At 45.1% G+C, this 13,749-nt stretch overlaps 1 protein-coding gene across 4 annotated transcripts in view; it reads right to left on the bottom strand.

The window, feature by feature from the left end:
• The window catches only part of Nrg3 (neuregulin 3), a 1,024,256-nt gene extending 1,019,568 nt beyond the window's left edge, over positions 1-4,688 (bottom strand). For all 4 annotated transcript variants that reach the window (XM_047553330.1, XM_047553332.1, XM_047553333.1 and 1 more), the window contains exon 1: positions 3,782-4,688. In XM_047553330.1, the coding sequence (XP_047409286.1) occupies positions 3,782-4,610 (829 nt within the window). In that variant the 5' untranslated portion in view covers positions 4,611-4,688. The remainder of the gene's footprint in view (positions 1-3,781) is intronic.
• Between the last annotated feature and the right edge of the window lie 9,061 nt (positions 4,689-13,749).

Below are 13,749 nucleotides of genomic sequence, written 5' to 3'. Positions count from 1 at the left end.
TTGGAAATCCTTTGAAGGCCTTGCGTCATGTAGACAGAACATCAGGTTCAGGAGTAACTTTATTTAAGCAAACTACACCTGAGGCTGCTGAGAAAGCAACCAAGAATACTCTTATTGAAGGAATGAAGATGTTGGGAAGAATAAATCGGAAAATCATTGATTTCATCAATGGGTCTTAAAAATTACAACAGGTATGACTGGGTAAAGTTTTATTTAAATAGACTTGAGTAAATAAAAATTGTCTCCATATCTTGTTTAAACATCAATGATCCACTTTACATTCATTTCTTTTCTAAAGACTACTCACTACCTGGAATCTTATTCACTGGAATTAACTATATAACCTTCCAAATATGACCCTAAGAATAGCCCAACAAAAGGTGCTTTTTGTCTTTGTATTTGAACTTAGCTGGTGACTCTCGCCTTTTACCTGCTAAGCAGTGCTTTCAGCTGAATAAAAGAATTCCAAGACTCGCCTTGTTTTAGCAACTCTGTGCAAATATGTTTCTAATCTAAAAATACAATTCCAAGTGCTAGAAAATGGAAAGGTTGTTTGTGTACTGGACTAAGTCAGTATTCTTCTTTCCATAGTAACCTGCCTTTGGCTTAAAAAATTTGAAAACTAATCTATACTTCAGACACAAAATGATACAGAGACTTTGAGCAAAATAATCACCTAGTAGCAACATATTTAAGATATTTGTTTTTAAAGAGTCTGAGGGGAAGGCAAGTACTGGCCCACAGGGAACCAAGAGATTTCAGGGACATAGAGGAAACTTTTGGTCCAGCCCATGGCCCAAGGGACAAGAATCAAATGCTAAGCCCTCCTCTTCCTGCTACATAAGTGCAATCATTTTTTTTTTTTCTTCATTCTACACAAAATTATTAACAGTCCTCTACACTGGACCTTCCTCACTGCAAAAAGTAGCTTTTGCTTTCAAAAAACCTATTATCCATTAGCAAGTGTGTTTATTTTCAGTGAACAAGCTTCTTCCACTCCCAAGAGCTCTGCTGCCTTTACACACAAGATCCTTCTGATTGCTCAAAGATGAACACAAAGACATTTATTCTTTAGGCCTTGAGATATTCAACTCAAGAGCCAAGACTCTGACCATTAAAGAATTTGTGAGTTAGTCTCACAAAAATAGAGCATCATCGGTAACTGTCTTCAGGTGCTACAACAGCATCCATGACTTTCTTTTAAAAGAAAAACAGAAGCAAAAGAAAAACCCTACTGAAATCTGGAGATAGGAGCCAAGAAAAAGGAAATTTCTCTCCAGGGAACTTTAGTGACATAATCAAAACAAGTAAAAAATATGAATATCAGATATTCAGGCAATAATTCAGCCTACAGCAGCACTGCTGATAATCCCTTGAATGAAATCTTTCTATTCTTTTGTTAATCATCCTACAATCTTGGATGAAAAAAAAAATTAAAGTATGCTTTTTCTTTAATTACCATACCACCTATGTTTTTAAACTCACTCTTTGTGGAAACTACATAAATACCTTTCATTAAATTTTTTCTGTTGATGTATGCAAACCAGGTCAATCAATTTCTGCTGGATTTGCATACTTGGTTTTATCCCTATTTCAACTATTTATTAAAGGTTTAAAACAAAAAAAAAAAAAACTGAACCTCCCATACAAATAAAGCAAATACTGTTTCTATGTCTAGTGAACACTGACACCATTTACAGGTTTTCCCCCTCTTTTCCTTGGGGCTGAAAGCCCTGTCAATAATCATTACTTATTAAAAAGGCTGCCATTCCCTCCTACAGAATGTAAAAAGAGAGCACAGAGGAGCAGAAATAATTATCTTGGGCTTTTCTTTAAAGACCTCCCAAGAATGGAATGAAAGGAAATCAACTAAGAACATGAAATACCCCCACCATGTGCCATCTCTCCACAAGCACACACACACACAGGTTGGGAAGTACACCCACATTCCATTATTCATATCAACTGCATCAAAAGGATAAAAAAAAAAATCTGGGGTCTTCCAGATAGAGAGACACCTATTTTCAATCCACTGAATATGCTCACACTACACTTGCAAATCCTTTATCCCTCCACAAAACTCAAACTAGATTTGCTAAAAGAAGTCTCTAAGCACCTCCTGAGAAAATGTGCTCTCAGAAATGATTGCCTCAACCAACCAAAGCAGAGAGGAGCTGCAAGTCACTGGCTCTATTGCCATTCTGGTTTGTGGCAGATTCCTTCCTTCTCCTTTCCTTCCTGTCTCCCAATTTATCTTCTAGTCTTTTTTGTGTTGTTGTTGCTGTTTCCCTATAGCCTGGACTTGCTTCTGGAACTTACTAACAAGTACACAAATCCTATGTTTTAAAAAAGTTTCAAGGGTTAAATAACACCCACAGTAAGATCACAGGTAAGGGATTTGAAAAATTACCAGATAACTAAAAGCAAACCAGGTGCTTTTACCAACAAGGAAGAGTTAATAATGAGCACTCCTTCTTTCCCCAGATATTAGGGCTCAAACGGAAACAGTATCAAGACAGCATAACCTGACAGTTTTTGCAGAATAGCCTTGCACAGAACTTGAACTGGCATGCTGGGGGTTTGTCCTAAATAACCTTCACAGGTTGCATAAACTGTACCCATATCCTGATCAATAGTCAGATAAAAAAGGTTCCTGAGAATTCTTTAGAGTAAGAATAAGGAGAGGGGTGGGGGGTGGGAGGTCAATTAGCAATCAAAACCGTTAATAAAAATAGAAAACATACACCTCCAAAACATAAAATGCTATTTTGCTTGGGGTAAACTGGCCAACACTGACACCAATTGCGCCCAGGATGTACATACTACCTCCTAAGGGTGACATGTTTCAAAGGCAGTGGATGTTCTCACCCTCCAGGGCAGAGAACTCTGTCCCGGTCCGCCTATATTTTTCAGGAACTGTGAAAGAGAAGATGAGGTTCACACACAACCTTTGGGAAAGGAACAAAAGCTAAGGCTTGGCTGAAGTGGTGGTGGGGGGTGTCAGTCCTCTTTCCACAGGACCCTAGAGCCCTAGAGGTGGCAGCTCTGCAGAGCTCCCTTTCTATATCCTTCTAGTTAACTCACAGTCGGTGGCCACACAATCCAACGATCATTTCTCTACCTTGGAATGGCCACAGGAAGGCTGAGGGGTGATCACTTTAGACCTTCGCCTAGGATAACCTCCTTTCCCTACCTCCCCTAATGGCTTCTAATTAACCCTTCCAGGTCCCCACCCGGGTTGGAAGCGTCTTCCCTACATTCTACCAACACCCCCAACAAATCGCCATCTCCCACAGGACATAACTTCCTTTTGTGGTTTATCATCGGTCAATTTGCGTGTGCATTTGTCCCCTTCCTTCCCACCCGCGAGCGGGGAAAGGGTTGGGAGGATTTGGGAAGGCCCACCCTCCCTCCCTAGTCCTCTAAAGGAACGGGATCCGGGAGCTCGCCAGCAGGTCTGCAGTGAGGAGAGATCGCACTGGAGTTAACCCTTTGAAAGGAGTTGGGAGATCTGTTCTCATTTGGGACCCACTAAAGTCGGACCCGTGGAACTGGAGAATCTCCCTCCCTTTCTCACCGCCCTGACTCCACACACGGTCCCACAACAGGCCGACGCCTTTCCCCACCTTGTAACCAGCTGGAACCATCTCCCACACTCTGTGCCCCAAACCTGGCATAGGGGAGGGAGCTTGCTAGAAGACAGGCGGCTAGGGGAAAAACAGCAGAAGAGCAGAAAGGAAACTCGGTAGTAAATCATAGTTGAGACACCGTGTTTACTTACGAAATTTGGGGCTGGTGATAGTTTCTGGTGTAGTGGTGGTGGAGGAGGAGGAGGAGGAAGAGGAGGAAGAAGAGGCGGCAGCATCCTGAAAGGGAGACAGGGTCCAGGAGGGTGTAGAATCATGAAGGTAGGAGGAGGTAGCATATGCCGCAGTGGGCCAGGAGGGCATCGCCTGGGTACTGGGGGTTCCTGGCACTGGGGGTCGGGAGCCAGGCGTGCTGCTACTGAAGAAAGGGGCCGTGGTGGACAGGACCGTCGGGGGGACCGCAGTGTTCCGTGCTGTGGTGGAGCGCGGGCTGGCCCGGATAGGCACTCGGTGCCCAGGAAAGCGAGTGGGTGCCCGCGTGATGGTGGTCAGGCGGGTACTAATCCGGTTGGGCGTCCTGGAGGAGGCGGCGCCGCCGGCGGAGGGGGTGGCGGGGGACGTGGTTGAAGTGGTTGTGGTGGTGGTCTCCATGGCCTTGGGGAAAGAGCTGGGCTTGGAGAGGAAGAAGGGGTCCTGGCCCATCCCCTTGGAGTCCACCAGGTCGGTGGGCACGTACTCCTTGACGGAGCCCACCACGATCCATTTGAGGAGCATGAGGCTGAGCCCCAAGCCGATGAAGCCGATGAAGAGAGGCACCACGCACAGCCACGTCTGCTGCCGGTTCCACACGATGCAGTCGCTACAGCGTAACTCCCGGGGGGGCTCGGCCGCCCCTTCGCCGCCGCCGTCCGGGCCCCCGCCCGCCGCCGCCGCCGCCGCAGCCGCCGCGGTGCCCTCCTCGGCCGAGGCGGCGGCTGCCGAAGCGGCACCAGGTGGCGAGGCAGCGGCCGCCCCTTCACTCATCCTAGGAGCCGGTCTTCACCTTCGCCCCCCCGAGGGCCGCGCCAGAGGCATGGGGCCGCGCGGGCCGGGCGCGGGCGCGGGCTCCGGCGGCGGCGGCGGCGGCGGCGGCGGGCTCGGGCGCAGGCAGCGGCCGCGGCGGCCGCATGCAAATCGGCTCCCTGCCCCCACGCCCCTCCCCCCGAGAGGCGGGCGGCGGGCGGGGAGGAGAGGAGCGGGGGAGGGGACGCGGCCGGGGAGGGGGCGGCGAGGAGCGCGGAAGAGGGGCGAGAGCGGCCCCCCGGCGCCGCCGGTCGGTCAGGGAGCGGTGGGGCGCGTTTGCAGCCCGCCAAGCGGCCTCCTGCGCGCCCGGGCCCCGCGCCCGTTGATGGTGCTGCTGCTGCTGCTGCTGCTGCTGCTGCTACCGCCGCCGCTGCTGCTGCCCGCCGCCTGCGTGCGCTCCAGCCGCGCCGGCATCCTCGGGGCGCCGCGCCCGGCCCGCTCCCTGGGGCGCCCGCCCGCGCCGCCGCCGGGCCACGCGCAGCCTTCAGGGGCCGAGCGGGCTGGCCGCGGGGTACCCGGCGCCGGGGAACCGCATTCCGACACAGGGGGCCCGCCTGGCCGCCGCTCTCCCGGCCCGACGCGCCGCGTTCCTCGGCGGCTGCTCCGCGAGCCCAGGCGGTGAGGTGCACCTGTTCTTCAGCCGGCCCACAGCCAACCCTCGGCCAGCACTCTCCGGGAGAGACCAATCCGAGCACAGCGCGGAGGGCGAGCGGCCGGGCTCGCCTCTCTCCCGCCGCCCGCGGCTCCGCGCCGCCACTGCCGCCGCCGCCCGAGAGTCAAACTCCGGCGAGCGACGCCGCCACCGCCACGAGCCAGGGGCCGGGGACGCAAAGGGGTGCCCGCGGGAGCAACCCAACAAGCAGGCAGAGAATTCAAAATCACGCTACCGCGCCACTGCCCGGTCGAGCGTGGGGAGAAGAAGCGGGAGAACGCGTCAGGGGGTCCCGGGCGACGCGGATCCGGGGCCAAAGGCGGTTCCAGGCAGGCTCTGACAGCCAGGCGGGTGCGGGTGTGTGTGCGGAATCGCGGCGGACGGGCTGGGATTCGGGCAGAGTAGCACCTCCCACCAACACCTAATGGTGGTTTCTTAATGCACACAAGATAAATAAATGATCCAAGCAAACCCGGGTTGGCGATGTGTGGCAAAAGCAGTTCCCGACCAATTGTAAGCGGGTCTACTGTGCGGATCCAGTGGGGGTCAGAGACTGGCGCTGCGGGGCGAACAAGCGGGGGCGTGTATGGGTGGGAGGGTGCCTGTGCCGTCTGCTGCCTAACTGTGTGCGGTGGGTGCGGGATGGAGAGCCACCTTTGCCTCAGAGTTCCTGGGAGAAATGCTGGTTGAGCAGACGACCTTTGTGCAATCAGACCTGTCAGATCTCTCCAAGTCATTTATAACTTACCTTAAAAAAAGATCTTTCTTTAAATGTAGATGTACGCACAGGTACACACGTCACAAGACAAGCACATTTGAGAGAAAAATGTAAAACGTTTTGGGTTAGTTATCTGAAATTCCGATGCTGGTTTCTTCCCCTGTAGGCAGGTACTTGTGTGCCTGTATCTCAGGTGCAATGTGTTACCTGTCTGGCTGTCAGAGTGGATAGAGGGGAAAGAAGGGTAAAGAGCAATATCAGCGTGGTATATGCTGATGGTGCAAAACCTGGCTTGCCAACTCTCCCTGGATTTCCTAGGCGAAAGTGGAAACCGAAGAGACGTTTTTGTTCACAAATGCCAAGAATGAGAGGTTTAGAATGGCAGTGTTCTAGTACACCTTCCCAGCACTGTCTGGAGCAGATGATGGAGCCAGCATTCTCTTGTTCTGTTATACAAACAGCAAAGATAAAGTTTTCACATGGTATCCATTTTATTCACAGGTGAAGAGGGGAATGGCACTCTGAGGAGATGGCAGAGAGCAAAGGATGCATTGAAACAAGAAGCCCCTGGGGTTTTGTGCCTACAGAGTTCTTTGCACAGACACAGTTAATAAATTATTTTTGGTGACAGTAATATGGCGGTCACCTTTTTCAGCTATAACATTGATACTTCTCCCATAGGAAAGCTTTTGATTTTTAGTTTGATGGAACATGCCCTAATCCAGTAGTGCTGAATTATGGTTCTAAAAATTGCAAGTAAAAGGGAAAAAAAATCCACAAACTCTTGAGTCTACATTCCTTCAACTTCCTAATGCAAGCCATTGTCCTCTTAACTAAAAATTGACCCAGTCCTCACCTTCTGTAGGTGCTGGGCATTTATTTCCAGCCTTTCCTACATAGCAAATCAAAACTTTCCTACACTGCAGTAGGCTGTTGTCAGAGATTTGAGAAAGAAAATTACTTTTCCAGAATACTCCTAGTTTACTCTCTTTTTTCCCCAGTATTTCTGTGGTGTCTCTCTTCTTCCCTGCCCACTGGAATAAATCCTGCGTACAAAGAGAGGTGTTTCAATGCTGCAGCTGGGCAAATGCTCCCTTTTTGAAGCCACATTTCAATGGCATTCACCCCATGCTTTCTCAGTGCTCCCCAATGCCTTCTTCATGTCCCTCTCCAAATTCCCTCTACTTCTCATTTCCACTTGGCTTTAACAGCTTATTCATGGTTCCCTGTTGAGTTCATTTTCTCCTGGATCCCAAGCCACTGCGCTCAACTACCCATTAGCTGCTCTCATAAGGTATCGTCACCAGAGGGGGTGAAAAAGAGCCCATTGCTTTGATAGTTTTCTGTTGGGGAGTGGATTTTACCAACCCATCCAAGAATGTTTGGTTAGTATAAACATTAAATTGTGGGTTTACTGTGCAGCTTTTCTGGGAGCAGGTGGTAAGCACTGGAATTGGAATTAGGGAGGGGCTGTCCACAGTGGAGACAAAGACAAGTGGTGTCTGCTCATGAGCTGCCAGTTCAAAAGCCCCCCAGTAAAGAGGAGTCTTATTTTTGCAACTCACAGCTCACTGAAGCAGAACACCAGAGTAGGAGCTTCTAGCTTTGAATTAGGATAAAAATTCATGTTAGAGTTATGCCCCTTATAGCTACAAAATCACTCTGAGCCAGTTTCCTCAGGTTTGAAATGGAACTGCTATACCTACATACTATGTAAGTATATGAAATTGTATAGTTAAAGGGACTATTCACCTATGGCACATTTTAAGCACTATTATCATATACCTCTCTAAAGAGAGGTAGGTGTATGTGTTATTCTATTAAAATTCAATTTTTTTCTTAAAATGGCATCAAAATTCCCAGACTGAGAGCTCAATACTCTCTGACTCCTTTCCACTTCCATACCCCAAGTTCAGTTGGTTCTCAAATAATTTACTTTCAGTCTTTATCACATGATTTTCCAGGGCCCTTAACATAAAAATCCTTCAATAAAGTCTCATGTTTAGAACCACAGAGCTGAAATGACATATCCAATCTTGCCATCCCATAAAATGCCCACACCCAAAAAATCATTTACTTCCAACAGAGGCTCTTTGGAAGGTGTCACTTCCTGGGGAAGACCACCCAGCCTTTCCACAGTATACATAATTAAAGAATTGCTGTTGATATAAAAAAACTACCTTCCTATTCTCTCTGTTTCTTTTTACCTCATTCAGTATAGAAAATTTTCAAAAACTGAGTGACAGACATGGAGGATACAAGAGAACACAGATTAAAGGTTGCTACCTTCTTGAAGCTTATATTATAGCAGGCAAGACTGACAGTATACCAGCAAAATAGATAAATTACATAATAGATCCAAAAATGTGCAGTTTTGAACCTTGAAGAATTTGCCTAGTCTACATGATTATTCACGACCTCTTTTCTCCAATCCCAATATCCCTAATCAATTTACTAACCCCTCTGTTGCCATGAGAACTTGACACAATGACCAGGGAGATTTTTTATAAACTGAATTCTCTGGATAGTGTAGTCTCTTTAGAAATCAGTCTGTCCACTGGGCACAGTGATGCACTCCTGTAATTCCAGCAGCTAGAGAGGCTGAGGTAGAAGATCACAAATTCAAAGACAGCCTCAGCAACTTTGTGAGGCCCTAAGCAACTTAGTGAGACCCTGTCTCAAAATTTAAAAAAAAAAAGTAATAAAAAGGGCTGGGGAATGTTGCTCAGTGGTTAAGGACCCATGGATTAATCCCTGGTACTGAAAAAAAAGTCAGTCTTTCCTGCAAAATCCTAATAATCTTTGTAATGTCCACTGGAATCATGTATATAGTCAGTGTGAAACCTCAACAAACATATTTCACAGAGTAAGTATTTGACAATGGATAAAGTTCACCTTCATCCATATGGTTACCTATTTCCTTATCCTTTCTTGGTTTAGTCCAGTGCTGTGAATAGAATAATATGTATTCTGTTGTAATCCTGGTGGCTATTTAAAAAGTAAAGCAGATTATTTTCTTCTCAGGTGTCAAGAAGTCACCTTATTTTTGTGGTTTCTTGTGGGCTCTTGATGCCTTATGTAAAAGATCAACACAAAAATATACTAGAATATCCATCCCCCATGGATCACACTATTCATAACCCCTTGACTTTAAGGATTTATGAACTACAATCCAATGTCATAAATAAAATGAATAATAAGATACATAAGCTATACAGAGGAAAACTCAGAAAGTGCAAAAGTGAAGAATTTCCATTCTAACTGTATCCTAGTCACAAAAGATGATTGTAACAATATTCAAAAGCTTAAGGAATTTGGAAAGTTGCCAAATTGCACTATCATAAATTAAGAAATGCTGACTACTCTATAGCAGGATGTGGAATTAGAAGTTTTGAAAGAGGCGCTAAGAAAAAATAGATGTGAAATTTCAGCAGGAGTTGCCAAAAGATAATCTAAATTTCAAAATAGGTTAACTAAGGACTGCGTGTATGGAAGGAGGATTTTCATGAAGAGCATTTCTTTAGCAGAGGCTGTGATCTGAGTTTCAAGGGGGAAGAGAACAAGTACAGCCCTCATTTCAAGTATAGTGAAGGGAGACTCGGAACCCCTAGTGTTTGGTAGAGCCTCTTTGGATTGGGGTATCACAAGCCTCAGGAACCTCAAGGCAAAGACCTGGCCAAAGTGGCCTGTGGCAGCAGAGGCTCTGTGCATTAAGTGTTTGCCATCAAATGAAGGCGTGAAGCCATTCGACCACAATAGCATCCAGAGGGATGTAGGGCAATCAGAGAACAGGAGTGGAAATGAACAGGAGAGTCAGTGCTGAAGGATGTTGGTGTCACTGACACACATCTAGGTAATTTATTTTACACTGAATTCAAACTACCTGTACCTTCTCATACTCATGTGGGTACTTCATTCTTGGCATTCAAAGTTACCCTTGCTGTTTAGCTAGTTTTGGTCTCTTAGTTAATATTTTGCCTTTCTACCAAACACTGGTAGATTCTGATTTTTTCTTACTACAAAGTAAAATCCTATTGTTTTGGGTTATTATCATTGTTGTTATTTAGGATTGGAGGACTGGTGAGTGAAAGTTTATCTTGACAATTCACTCATCCAACTCCCTCAGAGGACCCTGTGCTTCGGAAGATCCAAGATGTCTTCTCAACACAATCTGAAACAAAGGAGGGAAATTTATGTTCTCTTTTCCTCCCTCCAGACCACAAACTGGATTCCATGTGACTGTGCACAAATTTCTCACCTCTCCTAGTTGGAGCAAGAGCAAGGAAAGCTCCAAGTATGGAGGAAATGCAAAGCCACCTCTCTGAAATGCTTTTGCATAACCAAGGAAAAACATCTTTGTCTCAAGCTTCATTATCCCTAAGAAAGGCAGAGAAATACAGCTGCACTCAGAAAGAGTTGATGTGATTTTGTGTTTGTATAAATAACACTTTGGCTTCATCTCACCTGTGTTTTCTGGAAATCTACATTCTGCTTTCTTAGATTTGGGGATGAAACCTTCATAACACTATGGAAGAAAACAAACATAATTTTCCACAATTCTTCACTGCTTTGCTTTATGCTGACACCATGGAGACTCCCTGCTAAACTATTCAGAGAATACCCAGGAGAAACAGCCTTGGTGCCAGTCCCTGGGACCCTGGCCACAGTGGCTGCCATACTCAACATGGCCCTAACCTCTCCATTTTTCTAATGTAAGTCATAAATGTAAGCTTAGTGATTCCTCTTCCAACTCTCAATCTCTTCTATGGATTATTGGTGGTCTCTAGAGGTTTTCAGTGCTCTGCAATCTCTCTCTCATTTTGTGTATTGGGTTCAGGAACTTTTTCTTTACATAGTTCAATCATCAGTCAAGAGGAAAGAGCAGAGATTTTGGAGTCAATCAGGCTTGAATATGACTTTCAGCAGGGTGTTGCACCTTTGAAAAATGTAACAGGTAATGTGCCTGGTGCTGTGGTTGGCATATGATAGGCATTTCAGAAATAGTAGCAAGTATTATTTAATGAAAATAGACATCGCCTCAATGAAGTATTACTATCATTTGTTGTAATTTGATTATTTCCCCAAGGTCCATATGTAAAGGTTTCATCCTCAGAGTGGTGCTTTTAGGAGGTACTGGGGATCTTTTTAGGAGGTGGTGCCTAATGGAGGTCTTTAGGTCACTGGGCATGTGCCTACAAAGGGGGTTGTGGATCCCTAGTTTCAGCCACTTTCTGTTCTTGGCTTCAGGTATGACTGCTTGTCTCAATGTATGCTTATTCCATTGCCATCCCTCATCCTCACCAGGGGCTCAAATCAATGAGGCTGCCTGATCTTGGACTTAAACCTCCAAAATGTAACCTAAACTAACCATCTCTCTTTATTAAGTTGGCTGCCCCAGGTATTTAATTGTAGGAATGCAAAGCTGACCAAGACCAAGCATTATCTAAGGAGCCCTCCTTTTGCAGGAGATAGTCACAGGAGTTTGGCACTTGCATTGTTGATCTTAACAAGCTGGATCTTGGTGGGGTGTGTGGACTTCAGGAACAATAAAGGTGTACCATGGGAAAGCAGTAGCATCAGAGCCACAGGTGATGAATGTACATTCATCCCGTGCCTTGTGTGCCGCCCCCACCACGATGTCCTTCTCAAAGGAAACCCACAGAATTTCTAAGAAGTAAGTGTTGATAGCTCATAGCAGATTTAGCCCATCTGTTATTGCTAAGAAAGGGTATTTCAGGAGAACAAAACTTGCTTTGTGCTTTTAAATTGAGAGAGAAGAAAGGAAAACACCACCTAGTTTATTTAAAAAAATATATATCAACAGAACCCAAAATGGCTAACAATGCCCATCCCTTGTGAGAGAGATACTCTCAGGGATTTCCAAGACTTAGAAAACCTGGGTTTTAGCTTGCCTTTGAGATTTTCCCAGCAGGGTGGAGAATACTCCCCTTTTTAAAATAAAGTGAACAAAGGTACAAATGAACATTTAAGTGTGCATGTGATGGGGTGCAACACTGAAGCCAATAGCACATAGTAAAGAAAAAAAAAAAGATTGTTCAAGAACTGGTTGGTGGTTAAATTATCAACTGACTTCAGAATTTTGTTCAGTATTATCTGAGCATCTTCTTAAGAGTTGTAGTTTTGTTGAGCATCCTTGATGCCAAAGACAAAAGTAGAACCTGTAAGGACATTGATTTTGTTCAATGAGGAAATGCCCCAGGTCTGAAGATCAGAATGCCTCAGCACAATAGTTTATCTTTTGACTCTCATAGGGAGGAAGTTGGGATGTTATGGTTTGAATCTTTAATATTCAGGAAAAGCTCATGTTTTCAAAACATGTTCCCTAACACAGCAAGTTTCAGAGGTGGAGATGTTAGGCAATTATTAGATTGTGAGGGCTGTAATTTCCCAGTAGATTAATCCTTTTAGTGGATTAATACTTAATGGATAAATAATTTAAATGGACTACTGAGGGGGAAACTATATGCCAGTGAAATGTGGCTAGAGAAGGTAGCTCACTGGGGACATGGCATTGGACTATAACTCTCCCTGGTCCCTTCCTCTTTCTCTCTCTTCTTCCTGGCTGCCATGAATTTAGTGACTTTCCCACCACACCCTTCTGCCTTGATGTTCTGCCTTACCTCAGACCAAGAGCCATGGAGTTGTGCTATGTACCAAGACTTCCGAAAGTGTTAACCCAAACAAACTTTTCCTCCTTTATGTTGCTCTTGTCAGGTGTATTGGTCATACTGATGAAAAGTTGGCTACAACATGAGGTACCTTTGAGGATGTTTGGCAGTCAGTGAAGTCTCAGTCAGTAAACCAAACAGGAAATATTCATTTCGGTGTCTGGCTAGTTTTAGTGGGGAGGGCAGTTCTAATCTAAGGTAATAATTGAAGAAGTTGTTGAAGGGTTCTGTGTCTGGCCTCTTCAGCTGATTCAAGATAAAGAAATGTCTGTGTTTGGTCCCATCACAAGAAATAAGGGGATCATTCGTGAGTCTTATGGGAGTCTTGAGAAAGAGTGGACAAGGAATCTTAAATCAGGCATGGGAGGAAGGGTGGTTTCCAGTGGTAAACTACTTTCTGTGTTCCAGAAAATTCTGAGAATCAGAATTATGGGAGTGGATTCCTTAACTTCTGCTATTTTCTAAAAGCACAGGACTGAGGTCAGGTTCAACATTCACACATAGTTTTATCATTCTACTTTTTAGCATTATAAGAAAGTATGTGTGCTAAGGATTATTGCTGAAGATAAGAATGATAATGTCTTTATATATTTATGCTTCCTTTTTCCTTATATGGGAGATATAAAGTAAAATCTTCCCCATATCTTTAGTACTTGTCAATAACTCTGAAAGAACATAGAAATTCTGTAGGGAATAGACAGAAGATGTATCAGAACTTGATAAATTATTATTCATATTCTAGTTATCTTAGCAGTTAGAGGATATTGAAGAAGCTACAAAACTGTATCTCAGTGAATCCTTTACAACCTTGGGTATAATCCTGTATAACATAAACACACAAACTATGTCAAGGTTTTTGTTGTTCTCTTCAGAATTTGTATAATATACATATTTTTCAGTTTAAGGTCTGAAAATGTTATTTTTAATTAATGTGAGAATATAATCATTGTGAGAGGTTCTTCTCTTTTGAATATGCACTTCTGGGGACATATGATTAACACATTTAACCAGTAGTTGTGTTTATTCATCCTTGTGTGTGTG

This window comes from Sciurus carolinensis, chromosome 5 (assembly GCF_902686445.1).
Source record: "Sciurus carolinensis chromosome 5, mSciCar1.2, whole genome shotgun sequence".
Taxonomy (NCBI): domain Eukaryota; kingdom Metazoa; phylum Chordata; class Mammalia; order Rodentia; family Sciuridae; genus Sciurus; species Sciurus carolinensis.
The sequence above is the reverse complement of the archived record's forward strand: the minus strand, read 5'-3'. Positions and strand labels throughout refer to the sequence as shown.